The following is a 16102-nucleotide window of genomic DNA, read 5'->3' on the forward strand; positions in this document are numbered from 1 at the left end:
TATTGGGAGTTCACATTTGAGATAATACCAGAATGAGCTCGCAAGCTGAGTGACCTTGGTAGAACCCAATAAAGTGTAAATGTGAGCAGATTATTGTAAGACAAGTGTTCATTGATGACACTGATGACCCTTTCCATTACTTTACTGATAATCGAGAGTAGAATGATGTGTGGTAATTGCCGAGTTGGATTATCCTGTCTTTTACATACAGTATTTTACCCAGGTAATTTTCTACATTGTCAGATACATATCAGTGTTGTGGCTGTACTGGAACAGCTTGGCCAAACGGAGTGGCAAATTCTGTGGCACATATCTTCAGTGCTATTGCTGGAATACAATCAGATCCCAGAGAACTTTGGGATGTCCACTGAATACAGCCATTCCTTAATAATATGTGCTGTGAATCAAATTAGCTGAAGGCAGGCATCTGATTTTGGAGATCTTTTTGGAAGCTACGATGGCACATCCACTGGGCACTTCTGGCTGAAGATTGTTGCAAATGCTTCAGCTTTATCTTTTACACTATGCTAGGCTCCTCCAATTGACTGGAAATGCTATAGCTCTAGTACGTCAGATGGATCAGGTTTTGTCCAATTTGTCAGGGTTTCCTGACACAGTATGTTGAAGGGCTGACAGGAGGAGAGGCCACACTGGATGTGGTGCTTGGTAATGAAACAGGCCAGGTGTTTGACTTGGTTGTAGTGAGCACTTTGGAGAGTGTGACCGTAATTCAGTTACGTTTAGTTTAGCGATGCAAAAGGATAGGTACATGCCACAGGTCAAGAGTTATCGATGGGGCAAGGGCAATTATAATGCGATTAGGCAAGAATTAGGATGCATAGAATGGGGGTAGCAAAATGCAGGGGATGCAGACAATGGAAATGTGGAGCTTGATATGTATTGCGTGTCCTTGATAGGTATGTCCCTGTCAGGCAGGGAGAAAGTGATAAGGTAAGGGAACTGTGATTTACAACAGAAATTGCATCTCTTGTTACGAAGAAGGAGGCTTATGTGCTGATGAGGCAAGATTGTTCAGATGAGGCGATGGAGAATTACAGATCAGCTAGGAAGGATTTAAAGAGTTAAGAAGAGCAAACAGAGGACACTAGCAGTCTTTAGCAAATAGAATAAAGGAGAACCCTAAAGCTTTCTATAGGTATGTGAGGAATAAAAGGATGACTAGGGTAGGAATAGGGCCAGTCAAAGACAGAAGTGGGAAGTTGAGTGTGGATCCTGTGGAGATCGGAGAGGTGCTAAACAAATATTTCTCATCGGTTTTCACTCCGGAAAAGGAGAATATTGTAGAGGAGAAGAATGAGGTACGATATTGTACTAGAAAGGATCGAGGTTAGTTACAAACAGGTGTTATCAATTCTAGAAGGAGTGAAATTAGATATGTCCCCTGGGCCGGATGGGATTTATCTGAGGATTCTCCGGGAAGCTAGGGAGGAGACAGCAGAGCGTTTGGCTTTGATATTTGAGTCGTCATTGTCTACAGGTTTGGTATCAGAGGACTAGAGGATTGCAAATGTTGTGCCCTTGTTCAAGAAGGGCAGCAGAGATAATTATAAACCAGTGAGCCTTACTTCTGTTGTAGGAAAGGTTTTGGAAAGAATTATAAGAGATAAGATTTATAATCATCTAGCAAGCAACAATTTGATTTCAGATAGTCAACATGGTTTCGTCAAGGGCAGGTCCTGTCTCTCAATCCTCAGATTTTGAGAAGGAGAACAAGCATGTAGCTGAGGGTAGGGCCGTTGATGTGGTAAACATGGACTTTAGTAAAGCCTTTGATAAGGTTCCACATGGTAGGCTGTTTGAGAAAATGCAGAGGCATGGAATTGAGGGTGATTTAGCAGTTTGGATTAGAAACTGGCTTTCTGAAAGAAGGCACCGTGTGGTGGTTGATGGAAAATATTCAGCCTGGTGTCCGGTTACTAGTGGTGTGCCACAAGGATCTGTTTTGGGACCACTGCTGTTTGTCATTTTTATAAATGACTTGGACGCAGATGTAGGTGGATAGATTAGTAAATTTGCAGATGACACTAAAGTCAGTGGAGTAGTGGACAGTGTGGAAAAATGTTACAGGTTGTTAGGGGGACTTGGATAAACTGCAGAATTGGGCTGAGAGGTGGCAAATGGAGTTCAATGCAGCTAAATGTGAGGTGTTGCACTTTGGGAAGAATAACAGGAAGGCAGAGTACTGGATCGATGGGAAGATTCTTGGTAGTGTGGGTGTGCAGAGGGATCTTGGAGTCCATGTACGTGCATCCCTGAAAGTTGCCACCCAGGTGGATACTGCTATTAAGGCATTCGGTGTGTTACGTTTCATTCGTAGAGGGATTGAGTTCCGGAGCCGCAATATCGTGCTGCAAATATACAAAACGCTGGTGCGGCCCCACTTGGAATATTGTGTACAGTTCTGGTCCCCATATTTCGGGAAGGATGTGGAAGCATTGGAAACGTGCAAAGGAGATTTACCAGGATGTTGCCTGGTCTGGAGGGAAGGTCTTGTGAGGAAAGGCTGAGAGACTTGGGTCTGTTGTCATTGGAAAGAAGCAGGCGAAGAGGGAATTTGATAGAGACCCACAAGATGATCAGAGGATTAGATAGGGTACGAGGGGGTATAACTACAAATTGAGTGAAAGATTTAAGACAAATATCAGAAACAGGTTCTTTACGCAGAGTGTGGTAAGGGTGTGGAATGCCCTACCTACCAATGTAGTCAACTTAGCCGCATTAGGGAGATTTAAATAATCCTTAGATAAGCATATGGATGATTTTGGGATAGTGTAGGGGGACGGGCTGAGAACAGTTCACAGATCAGTGCAACATCTAGGGCCAAAGGGCCTGTTCTGCGCTGTATTGTTCTATGTTCTATTGCAAATAGGAATATTTGTGGAGGCTTCCCTGGAGTGAGTTGTTTAATTGTCCACCATCATTGAAAACTGAATGTCGCAGAACTGCAGAGCTGAGATATGATCCATTGGTTGGGAATCTCTTTGCATCTGTGTATGTGGTTTGGCATGCAAGTAGTCCTGTGCTGTAGCTTCACCAGGGTTTGAGACCTCGTTTTTAGGAATGCCTTCACTGAACGAAGGTTGATCCTCTGGCTTGATGGTAATGATTGAGCGAGGAATATGCTGGTCCATGAGGTTACAGGTTGTGCTGGAGTACAATCCTGCTGCTGCTTCTGATGGCCCACATTGCCTCATGGGTGCCCACTCTTTAGTTGATCAGTTTGAAGTCAATGCTATTCATCATCGTGCTGTACAACAGATGTCCTCAGTATGAAGATGGATCTTTGTCTCCACAAGGGCTATATAATGGTCATTCTTACTGATGGTCATGAACAGATGTTCCCACAAGTGGCCTGAACTATCCAGGAACTCTCCTCTATTTGTAGACATGGCTGTGGTCAGTATTAAGCTTCGTGATGCTCAGGTAAGGTAGTTGGCGTATCACAGCAGACATTAGAAATTTCAAGGGATATCGATCATACAATACCCACAACTGTTAATTTAGAAACTCAGCATGAACTGAGACATGAAATGGAATTGTGGTGTATGCTTGCTTTTTCTCCTTTATTACAACTGGACTGTATTTCACAACCCGTAACAAGATTACTGCTTGTTTCATCCTAAATTTTCTTGCGCTGTATCTAAATCCCATCTGTGGTGGAGGCCATGCATCTTTCATTTTATCCAGTACTTGAATTCTGACAACAAAGCTCTCAGTAAATGTGTGATAGCCCTTGACAGTGCATGATTAAGGTAAGATCCTTGTCCCATCAATTTCTAAATTATGGTGCTCTGTTACCTCTTGAGCAACATACCCGAAGCAGCAGAGATGTCTGTCTCCAACTTGAGATTCCCTGACATGAGCTATTGATCCTGCTTGCACTGAAAAGTTGTTGAAGATTCCCCAATCGGGATACAAAGAAAAAATATCATTATGTTGTAACAGCATTGTCAGATGCTTGGGAGCAGGTTGGCTACCTACCTATTTGTATAATTTGGGGAAGGAATAAAGTTAAAGATGAAAATGTTAACGTCTAAAATTAAGTTTTCCTTTTATTTAAACTGAAAATCCCTTTTTGCTTTCTTCCTACTATTTTTAAAGCATCTTATCCACAACACCACAAGGCACTGGTTGGTATGGAGCCATCCATAGGAATAGCAATTACAATGTAGTCTCTCACTTGCTGAATGGACCTCCAACAGCTACAGCACCACTTCTCTTCGCTTATGGTAATATTCAAAACAACCACCATCATAACTATTACTCAACACCACAAAACTACTATTCAACACCACAGAACTAATGGGCCTGTACAGTTTCAGTTCTTTGGAAATGTTTACATAGTTTTTATGGCCCTTCGCATGTTATGAAAGAATGATTGAAAGAACAAGTACACTTGTGGCACTATGAAAGAAAGAGATGTCAATAAAGTAACCTTCAGAACTGCACCAGTGACTAGAAAAGAAGGATAAAGATGTCCAATAGTATTGCCGCTTGTTTCAACTGTAGCAAGTTGGACTGCATATTGCACTTTTATCTGCACTTACATTCTGGAATTTTGTTCAGATTGCATCTGGATTTATCAGTATTCTAAATTTCTGGAAGGTTTTAGCATTGGCCTGGGCTGAGCAGAAGGATGTATTTTCTTCATGACTAGATTATTCACAGCCTGTTTTATTGTGCGATAGCTCTGTGGAGAGCAGAATTTTTAAAAAATGGTAATTTTAATCTAACCGGAAAAATAGAATGGTTGCTTTAAATACTATAATATGTGGTGCATGAATTTCAACTAAAAATATCTGCACATGATGTTGTCATGGTCATGGGCAAATAATATTGGCACATTTGTTTGTGTTGTGTTTCCAAGCCACTAATATTCCAGATCTGAGGCCTAACGTGGAAATTTGCTGAGTGATCAACAAAGCATTTGAATGTAATATCTAATGCAATGTTTTTCTATTTGCCATTCAAAATCTCATAAATGGGCTAAAATTGTGTTTAATAGAATTTAATATCTGTACATGTATTAATATTGCCAGTTACTACAGTAGCCTATAACTATTAGCATTAACTTAACCTATTTTGGTAGAGTTGCATGTTTATTTTAGTGGACCTCATTAACCATGTGATATTTTTGGTTAGCTGAGGTTTCCAAGTTGAGGGCTGGTTTCTCCAAACAAGATGGAAATAATTATTGGATTTCATTGTATGTAATGTAAAGTTAAACATATATGTGTACACCAGCATGTTCTTGTACACACCTGAACATTCCGTGAAGCAGCCACATACTTAGGTACAGTACATGACAGTTGTAGGGCACAGATTAAACATGTATGGTAAGATACTAGACGAGTTTGCACGTTATTCTTTTGCACTTTTGAGTGTGTTTATGAAAGCAGTACAGCTACTTAAGCAGATGAATGTGAATTATAAGCTATTACATTTTTTCAGACTAAGTATTTAATGTGTTGTATTTTTATATCTAACTACTGAAATGGAAGTTGTACAATACTATATGTATGACTCAGGACCTTAATGGAATAGCAACAGGACCAGTCTCTAATGGATTTGAGGTGTGCTAAATTTGCATACCCTTTATACTTCATATTTCTGACTTGCTGCAATGTTAGGTAAAACTTTCCAGCTTGAAAGTAATATGAGTTCCTGAGATTAAATAATTTTGTTTATGCATAAGTCTCAAAATGGAAATTGACTTTGACACCATTGTATAAGAGTATTTGTTAGGATTTGGCTGTCAATTGTAACAGTGGAAATTATCAGGTAAAAATGGCCCAAAACGTGTTCTCACTTCTGTATATTTGGTACATTTTAATAATGAATTTAAAAGTTTGGATTTGTACCTAGTGCTGAAATGCAGTTACTTATATGATTACTATCAAATAGTCCTCTTGTTCTGAAGCCTGGTACCTCAGAAAAAGATTGAGACTTAAGAATTTTATTTTAATTCATAAGATGGGCAAGTGTATGGTGAGAGGCAGACTGGAAGTTAATAATCTTCAGTATGTTTTTTTTTCAATCTGCAAAATGTCTTTCTGAATGTTTTGATTGTTGTAAAAAAATTCACTTATCCAGTCACCAATTAAACTTTAATTTTGCATTAAAATTGGTCAATTAGAACTGTTTGTGGCCTGAGGTATTTTTCAAGATACATGTGTGTTTCTCTTGAAGAATATGTATGCACTAGTCATTATATTGCATGAATGCAGAGTAAAGATTAATTTCTTTCTTGAAAACATTCTACCTGCTGAAGAGTCATGCAAGATCACTTCAAATATTAAAATGATTCCTGTCTGTTTATAGTTGTATTGATTGTTAATGCATAGTGTTATTGATCTGCAGTCAGGTTTCTATCTTGTAGATTTGCTATTCTGCAGGCAATGCACCTGAACTTGTGCACAATTTAATCCAAATGGATTACATATCTTGCCAGTTTTTAAAACTCAAAGTACAGTATCTTTGGAAATAATTACTCTTCATATTCATGCTGAAATGTGAAAGCTAAAAAAATTTGAGCCATTAAATAGGAATTTATTTATTCCACAAATCATTTCAAAAATGTCTGCCTTAACCAAATTCAGGTACTTTTTTGTACTGTAATGGGATACGGATGTCACTGCATTTGTTTTCTGTCCCTATTTGCTCTTGAACTGAGTAGCTTGCTGGGTTAGTTCAAAGAGCAGTTAAGAGACACAAACATTTCTGTCAATCTGGAGTCACATTTGCCAGACCAGGTAAGGGTGGCAGCTTTTATTCCCTAAAGCGTATTCTCAAACTAGATGGGTTTTACAATAATCCAGTGTTACTTTGGTAACTGAGACTTGTTTTCAATTCCAGGACTTCAAATTTAAATTCAATTAATATCAGCTGCTATATGTGGATTTGAACCAGTGATCCCAATACACTAATGTTAGCCTCTCAATTGAAAGTCCAGTGACATTGCCATTATGCTGCCATCTTCTCCAATTTTAAATTCTATTTCCTTTCTGAATAGATCATACTTATCTGTATTTTTCACAGCAAACTTAGCTTGCTTAATGAACGATGAGCTCATTCTAATTGTATTTTCCATCCAGTCCATGAGTGAATTTTCTAACTGGCAATCAGTCTGAGGATCAAATGCTTATCACATTGCTGTGTGAAGTCTTCTGTGGACCAGGATCTGAACAAGCAAACAAATATTACTCCTGCCTTGTCTTGATATGTGGTTTGTAAGTGGTCAGCTTAGTTCTGCTGTGAAGCTTTGATTTCCATATGGTCTGAACCTCTGTTTTGAAGGAGATAATTTATTTCTGTCTATGCAGCAAAGTAAAACACTCCAAATTTAATCTGATTCTTTGTGTTTAAATTATTGGTGCCAAGACAGAAATATTGAAAAACATCTAAACATTTGATTCCTTTATTCCCTTTTTTGAAGTTATTTATAAATTATTTTCTTTAATGTTTTCATTAACTTTCAAATAACTTTACAATATTGAACATTTGTAAATCTTCATACTTAAGTGTCTTTGTGAGAATTTAAGTGTACCTGTATTGTTAATACTATGATTTATCTGTAAATTTTTCCACTGCATTTGTACTGTTAACCGTAAAGCTGCTTTGAAGGCTTTATTTTATTGTGGCCAATGAATGTAATGGATTTACTATGTAATAAGTTGTAATAAGTGCTACCATATTTAAATAAACATTTTATGGCATTCGTAAAGGGAAAATATTTTAATTGAAAAGTTTTAAATTTCGATGGTTAAAACACTTTTTAAATTTTGTGTAACGAAATACATAGGCAAGTCACAAGGCTGAAGCTGACTGTAAAATTATTTAAGAGGGCTATTTTGTCACTTAACATTTGTGACCATGTTGGGAAGGAATCTTGGAGGCTAAGTTGATATGAATGACCATATCTTGTGCTATCATTTTTATCATTCTATGAAAATGTTCCTTTTATTAATTTTAAATTTAGAAATGCTGGCATTGGGTTTAGGGATAAGTGCCCCAAACACAGTCTGCTGCCCTATGTGATATCGCTATTTAGTTGAGGTGCCAGCTAGTTTTAATGGAAGAGGTCCAAATGCAAATCAGTTCAGACTGAGATTTCCAGTTGTGTTAATTTTCCTATAATGCTTGAGGCCAAAGCAAATTCTGAGGAAATGAGGAAAGGAAGCATAGATCTACTAAATGTCGTATTGACTGGGAGCCTGATCATACTTTGTGCAATTCACAGAAACTTTGGCCTGAGTTATAGGGAGCATATAAAGTCATATGATTATAGATTGGCTATCAGAGTATTGTACTTGTCATATCATTCTATATGAATAGAATATCCTTTATTATTATGTAATCAAGTACAGGAGTACAGTGAAAAGTTTACAATGTAGCATCTCATGGCATCATCTTGGGTACAAAGTACTTAGGTACAAATCTTAAAAACAAAAGAGGAATAAAAAAGAAAAGTTGCATTATTGTAGTGATATTGGTATTGTTGTCATTTCAACTTATTAAAAGTGTTAGTGGAAGTTAATTTGGTGATCATCACAACAGAATTCTGGAATTTAAGCCATTGTAATTATTTAATGGGATGTAGGTGTTTCCAGAAAACCAACATTTGTCCTTCTCTAACAGCCCTTGAATAGAGTGGCTTGTTAGGCCATTTCAAAAGGCACTTGGTCATCAACCATATGTGGCCCAGACCAGGTAAACCTAGCAGTTTCCTTTCCTAAAGGACAAGTGATCAAATGGGTTTTACAGCAGCCTCCTTGTGAGATTGGAATTCTGTTCTAGACTTGATTATTTATATTTTAAGCTTCCTCAACTGCGTTGAGGTTTGAATGCATCTGTGTCCTGAGATCATTAGCCTCCTCTATTGGATCACTTATCTTGTGACATTATCACACTGCCAGTACAGTCACAGTAAATCTATTGTTAATAAGCCCTTGATCTAAAATTTTAGCATGAGTGACCCCTAGAAATTTTCCATAAAACTGAGTAAATTAAATGCTTGGACTGTACTTTCAGGGTTTTCCAAAGACTTTGAATGATGACATACGGCATAAAATATTGGTGGTATGTCAGTCAGCAGTGCGTTCACTCCAGGCCATGGACCTTCTTTCAAAGATCATCAACAAAATAATGAAGAGGAAGGGAAAGATATTTAAAGAACAGTTATGTTTTGGAAGCTAAGAAGTGTGTGTGTGTGTGTGTGTGTGTGTTTGTGTGTGGTAGGAAAGCCAGTGATGGCTGCCCTGGGGTATCACACTGAACCCTTAAAATTCTCAACAGGGTCAAAAGACTCTGGGTATCTGATAAGGTGGTGCACTTTGAGGAAAAATTAATGTTTCTGGGAACTTGGATTCTAAAAATATGTTTTTCAGTGCTGTCGAGTTCTGATTTTCCGAAAATCATTTGGAACAGTTCAGTGAGTTAGCTGGTCTGGGAGAGAGACCGAGAATCATGACCAGTGAATGCGCAAAACATTGGTGAAAGGAAATGCTTGTGACCTTGTCAGTGAGAAATTTTAAAAATGAAGATAAGAATGATGCTTCACTGGAGTCGAAGAGTGTGTTGCTGGAAAAGCACAGCCGGTCAGGCAGCATCTGAGGAGCAGGACAATAGACTTTTCTGGCGTAAGTCCCTTTAGTAGGATTCCTGATGAAGGGCTTATGCCTGAAACATTGAATTTTTTTTCCCCTGCCCCTTGGATGCTGCCTGACCAGCTGTGCTTTTTCCAGCACCACACTCTTTGACTCTGATCGCCAGCATCTGTAGTGCTCACCTTCTCCCTGATTCTTCACTGGAGTGTAAAAGATGTTGCAAGTAGAAAGGGTAAATTTATTTGCTGCTAATGATTGGATCTTTCCAAATTGTCTTAATTTATTTCTTTTACTTAATAAATTTGTGTTCTCCTGTTAAAAGCACTGACTTTATGGCTACATTGAGTTAATAGATTGGAGCAGCCATCACCTGGCTTACCACTGTACATTCACTTCTCGGGTTCAGAAACCCAACTTCCAAAACCTAATTGGAAGTATTAGTAAATGGATGGTCTTGTAAAGCTCAGAAACTTAGTGCTTAGTCAGCATTTAGAATTAAGAGTAAAAACATGAGATAGAGATAGTTCGAATGGTCACATCTCAAAGATTCAGCAAGAAATCAAAAACGTAGTTCATAGAAAAAGCAGCAAAAATCTTTAATTGGGAGAAAAATAAGAGTGATGACACAAAAGGGAAAAGAAATTTAGAACAAAGTAACCTAATCAGTCAGACATAGAATTTGCAAGTTAAATCAAAATATAACTCACTCATTGAGTTTCAATCACTGAGTTATAGAAAAACCTGAGATAAGGGAAGTGATGATCATAGAAGAATTTAGAAATAGTATTCCAGTATCCCTGAAGACTGACTTGGATGAAAATCCAATATTGAAAATCCAAGAATTGTCAATTCTGGCAGATGCCGGTCTCCAAAGGAGCAATGATGATATTGTAGAGTTATTGTTAAACTATTAATCCAGAAACCCAGGTAATGTTCTTGGGACCTGGACTCACATCATGTCATAGCAGGTGGTGGAATTGAATTTGTTAATTCCAGATTTTGTGGTTTTTTTTGTTGAAACTAGTGTTAATTGTTGGAAAAACCCATCTGATTCACTGAAGTCCTTTTTGGACATGGCCTACGTGTGACCCCAGACCCAGAGCAATGTGGCTGACTCTTAATTGCCATCTGAGTAATTAGGGATGGGCAATAAGTGTTGGCCTAACCAGTGACGGCCCTGTCATGTGAATGAACAAACAATCGTTCAGTTAATACATGTAAGGTGATAGTCAAAGGGGGCTCAATGAGGAATTCAGGCATATGAAATCTGGAGATGGAAAGTTTAGGACAGCAAACATAATTCTGCTTAAATAATAAAGAAGAAAAGCTAGAACCTAAAAATGATAAATAAACTAAATTGCTTCCATGTATAAAAAAACTGACCAAACTAAAGCCGATTGTGGGATGTTAAATGGGAGACCTAATCCAGTAAAATGAATGAATCATCAGAAAAGTGTGCGTCAGGAAACAAAAAGTTTTAAAACTGAAGCTGTTGTAATGGTAGAGCATATTCCCTTGGAAGGGAGAGGTGACTTGGGGCAGTCAAGAATTTATTTCTGTATTTATAAAGAATGTCAGATTAGAGTATTGCTGAACAGAGATATTTTGTCAAAGTTTTTCATCTTGCACTCATCAGGATATTTCATAAGAATACAAATTCAAGTGGAACACTAACATTTATGCTGCCTGAGAGGTGAGTGCTGATTGTTTAGCAAGTTAATTGGGAGATGTGTTGCCATGGAGAGTGCACCCCTTATCACTTACAGATAATAGCCAGGCTTTTCAAATTTTTAAACCAGGCAGATTGAATTCCCTTAAGAAACAAGCCAATGAATAGCTATATAAAGTTGAAACAGACACAGAGCAGCTTTGTGTATTTTAAAATGTAGCTTCCCAGTATATGCACCATACTTTAAGCCTGCCAGATTGACAACCAATTCAAGACTATGTAATTCTTTGTACATTCAGAAAATGATTGCAGATTCACATCTAACATTAAATATTATGTTGAGATTTCAGCAGCTGTGGTGTGATTGGATATGGTAAATATCTTGCTTGTTGTGATCAGCCACTGGGAAATGCTATTGACATGAGCAGCCAGTTTTTGGGTCAACAGGCCTATATATCTGGCACTGAAATTTGAATACCTCATTATACAAAATCATACTACTGGGGATTGAATATTTTATTTCAAAGGGAAAGTGTTGCTTCATGCTTCTGAACCATGAGGAAATGAATAAAGATTTTGATAGACACTGAAGCAAGTAAATCACTGATACTGCCGGAAAACAATTTGTCTTCCAAAAGGATTAATGACGGGGGGTTGGAGAGAGAAAATAGATGATGCAAACTGGTCCCACTATATAGAGTTGGATTTAAGAGTGACTTAAGTGGTGTAATTGCAATTGATAAAAGAGATCAGAGGAATTTATTTTAGTGCTTGACCTGACTGGTTCAACGATATTGGCCTCACAAAAGTATGGAAATAGCCAGTAGAGGTAAAAGACATGAAGATGGTCTGGGAGGAACATCCTGCATTGTCTCCTGACTATGTCATGACTCGATTTCAGGCCCATTGGACAGGAAAAGGCATTATTTTATGGGAAAGGGACAAGATTTGGAAATTCAGTTATCTGACATTATTTTTGAAAACTTATGAAGGAAGAGAGAATGTGTCAGTTACCTTTGTCTCCCTGCTTTTGTACACTTTGAAGCTCAGGGTCTCCACTCAATCAAGGTCAGAAGTAGGAGGACGAGCAAGTCACTAGGCTCCTTGAAACTGCTTTACCATTTAATGAAATCATTGCTGATCAAATTATGGCTTCAGCTCCTCTTTTCTGCCTACCTCCCCTTAACTGTCAACTCTCTTGTAGAAAACTTGCCCTGAAACTAAGAGCCTATTTTTCTTTTCATTTGTGCACTCCAGAATCTGACGTCTCATATTATGCTCCCAGCTGAAGGTAATACTGTCGAGAGTGTGGTGCTGGAAAAACATAGCATGTCAGGCATCATCCAAGGAGCAAGAGAATCAACATTTCGGGCAAAAGTCCGAAACATCAATTCTTCTGCTCCTCTGATGCTGCCTTACCTGCTGTGCTTTTCCAGCACTACATTCTCTAATCTCCAGCCTCTGCAGTCCTCACTTTTGCCTTGATGCTAATACTGTACAAGTCAGATTCCAAAATGAAACTCTGCTTGCCAAACATTTTTTTTACAATTTGTTTATTACTGTAACAAGTCATCAAACGTATTCACACAAATGTCAATGCAGTTTCAATGAAAAACATACATTTATTACATCATATTTAGCATTTTTAAATTTTTAAGACAATTTGTAAAAGGTTTTATCAAACAACAAAAAGAAAGATTGAGCCTTTTTCTTCCCTGCAGTGCACTTAGTCAACCCCAGTGAAGTATCATTTTTGTCTTCACTCTAACGTTCGTTACTGAAGTACTAATGAATTATAAGTTTTTGCTTTCAGTGACTTCTGACACATTCACCAAAAAAGATTCTCTTGGTGGCTCACCAAGATTAACTCGCTGACCTTTTTTTCTACTTTGACCCATTGGAGGGTGCTAAAACAGCTTAAGGCTTCTTTCCAGCCCGAAGACCTGATGCTTCCCACAAACCTAAAAATTGCCCTTTTGCTGCAATGGATAGTTTCTTGTAGCCCTTGGCCATTCATCTTTTCTGTGGTTCATTTCATTTGATTTAGAGTCATAGAGATGTACAGCATAGAAACAGACTCTACAGTCCAACTTGTCCGTGTCGACCAGGTATTGTAACCTAATCTAGTCCTATTTGCCTGCACTTGGCCCATATCCCTCTAAACCCTTCCTATTCATACACCCATCCAGATGCCTTTTAAATGCTGTAATTGTACCAGCCTCCACCACTTCCCCTGCTAACTCATTCCATACATGCACCACCCTCTGCATGAAAACGTTGACTCTTAAGTCCCTTTAATATCTTTCCCCTCTTGCCCCAAACCTATGTCTTCTAGTTCTGGACTCCCCCACCCCAGGGAAAAGACCTTGTCTATTTATCCTATCCATGCCCCTCATGACTTCTATAAGGTCACCCCTCAGCCTCCTACACTCTCGGAAAAGCAGCCCCAGTCTGTTCAGCCTCTCCCTATAGCTCAAATCCTCCAACCCCGGCAACATCCTTGTTAATCTTTTCTGAACCCCTTCAAGTTTCACAACATCCTCCTGATATTCCAAAAGTGGCCTAACCAATGGCCTGTACAGCCGTATTATGACCTCCCAACTCAATGCTCTGAATAATAAAGGAAGGCCTACCACTATTCTATCTACCTACAACTCTACTTTCAAGGAACTATGAGCCTGCACTCCAAGGTCTCTTCTTTGAAAGAAATTACTTTTTTCAAATGACTTTCTGATCTTTTGTCTTTCAAAGCTGAAAACTAAAACCTGTTTTTATCTCTCTTTTAGAAACTTTCCTAATAATAATAAACTTTAATCATGCCCTGCCCTAAAAGAAATGAAAAAAATATATTGAAGTGGATTATTCATTTTCTATCAAAATTTCCCCTTATAATGAGAATTGTATTTTTTTTTGACAGTGACATATGAAAATTCAACACACAAGGACTTTCATTACAATCATTCTATGTAAGTCTATTTTCATTGTAATATTGAATTGCTTTCATATTTGAAGCATCCACTATAAATTTGTCTTTTGAGTGTCATTTACACTCCAATGAAACAGTCACAAATTTTTATAATGAAAACCTTCCTGAAAAGTTAAGAGATTGTGATCCATATAGAGAAGTCTTTGCAGAATTCTTGGATAACTGTACTTCAAAATATTGCATGATCAGTATCAGGGTATGTGTCTCTTAGCCCAGCACTGAATATTTCTTTCTGCATGCATTTTAAGTTGCATGAAAAGTAATTGACTGGCCATTTGATCCCCATCTTGTCCTCCTGTAAACTTGCACACACTGTCATTAGCGTCAACTGCCAGTTTAAATTGCTTATTTTAATTCATTTCTGCCAGAACTAGTGTGATAGTGCAGCTATCAAGGTATCAAAGGCACTCCAGCATTTCTTTGTCCATTTCTTGCCTTTCTTTATCAAAATTTCAAAGGAGCAACTATAATACTGAAATCCAGAACCTGATACTTATGCCAGTATATCACATAATATCATGTTCTGTTCCTAAGTACAGGAAAATCTAAAACAACTCCCTTTTCTGATAAATGGTGTCTATCATTTATTTTAGTGTTTGGATTTTTAACTAGTGACATTTGTGTTTTGGTCTCGGTTTAAAGATGAACTTGTTAATCTTCTGAAGGTGTGTTTTTGTTTTTTAGAAATCAGTATGAGGATGAAATAGTTCCTGGAGTGGTTTGGGAATTTGTTTGCACTGGAAAATTATATAAGCAGATGACATAAATATTGAAGAATATTAATTTTCTTTCAGTTAGAGATCTGGAATTCTGTTTTGTTTTGCTGAGGGGAATCACCTTGTAGCTTGGAAAGACTTTTGGTTTCATTTAATAGAAGTAAAAGATGTGTAAAGCTGTCCTCCCTCAAGAAAGAGGATAGTGGAAAACTATTAGGAGATAGGTTATCTCTGTGCAAAACGTTTAGTTTGAAAGTTCCATATCAGAAGTGGAACATCTCATCCCATCTCATCCACATTTGATGAGAACTTTGAATGGGTTGTTTGTGGCTTAGAATATTTAAATTCCGTTGTATGAATACTTGAGGAAAAGATGATCAAACTCTTAAGCTCAAGATTTGAAAGAAATAGTTAAGTTGATTTTTTTTAATAGAGAACACATTCGCTCTGGTGTTTTAAAAATTGTGAAGGGGATGCTGTTGGAATAGATGGAAACCTTTTTGTTTACTATGTGTTGAAATCTTCCAAATTGCACTATATGTAAATAGCTTATTCTATTTTATCATATTTTGCTTAATAAACTTGTTTTATTATAAAAAAAACTAAACCAGCAACATGTGAGCCTGTGTTTTAAATAAAATCAAATTCTGATCTAACCAGCCTTATTTCAGTGTAGGATCTGAACTTGTTCAATAATAACATCAACTGGAACTGTATCATTTGGCAAGTTAAATTTAAGCCAGATATGTCCAAAATGGCTCTTTGTAGCTGGTTAAACAATTTGTTCAATAATTGTGAATGTTCTTCCCAGGTTTGGCTGAACACACTCAAATCAGAGATGTATATATCACAGTTGCCTAATCCTTTGATGACCTTGTTGGTTAATCATTGAAAGGTTGCTGGTGCATTTTTCCTTCCAAACTGCACAGTTTCACCTTGATAATGTACATTTGGTGTTAGAAAAGCTGATACTTGTTTGATTGTAACAGTCAAAAGAATTTCCCATATCCTTTTAACCATAGTTTTGTAATTGTGTACTTGTCCAATCCTATTAATACAATCCTTTTATTGTGGAAATGGCTGCAAATCTGCCTTTTTTGACTGC

The 16102-nt window shown here is 37.6% G+C and overlaps 1 protein-coding gene across 4 annotated transcripts in view; it reads left to right on the forward strand.

The window, feature by feature from the left end:
• The window catches only part of gpr137c (G protein-coupled receptor 137c), an 82843-nt gene that overhangs the window by 33596 nt on the left and 33145 nt on the right, over window positions 1–16102 (forward strand). Inside the window, exon 7 of one of the 4 annotated variants that reach the window (XM_087989858.1) lies at window positions 14213–14261. The exons of 1 other annotated variant lie outside the window; for it this stretch is intronic. In XM_087989858.1, coding sequence (XP_087845984.1) covers window positions 14213–14222 — 10 coding nt within the window. In that variant the 3' untranslated portion in view covers window positions 14223–14261. Of the gene's footprint in view, window positions 1–4122; window positions 7745–14212; window positions 14262–16102 lie in introns of those variants that run through there. 2 more of the 4 variants (XM_043697653.2, XM_043697654.2) reach the window with 2 other exon arrangements.

Source organism: Chiloscyllium plagiosum, unplaced genomic scaffold, assembly GCF_037043375.1.
Source record: "Chiloscyllium plagiosum isolate Xiang-an unplaced genomic scaffold, Cpla_swu_hap1 HiC_scaffold_8, whole genome shotgun sequence".
Taxonomy (NCBI): domain Eukaryota; kingdom Metazoa; phylum Chordata; class Chondrichthyes; order Orectolobiformes; family Hemiscylliidae; genus Chiloscyllium; species Chiloscyllium plagiosum.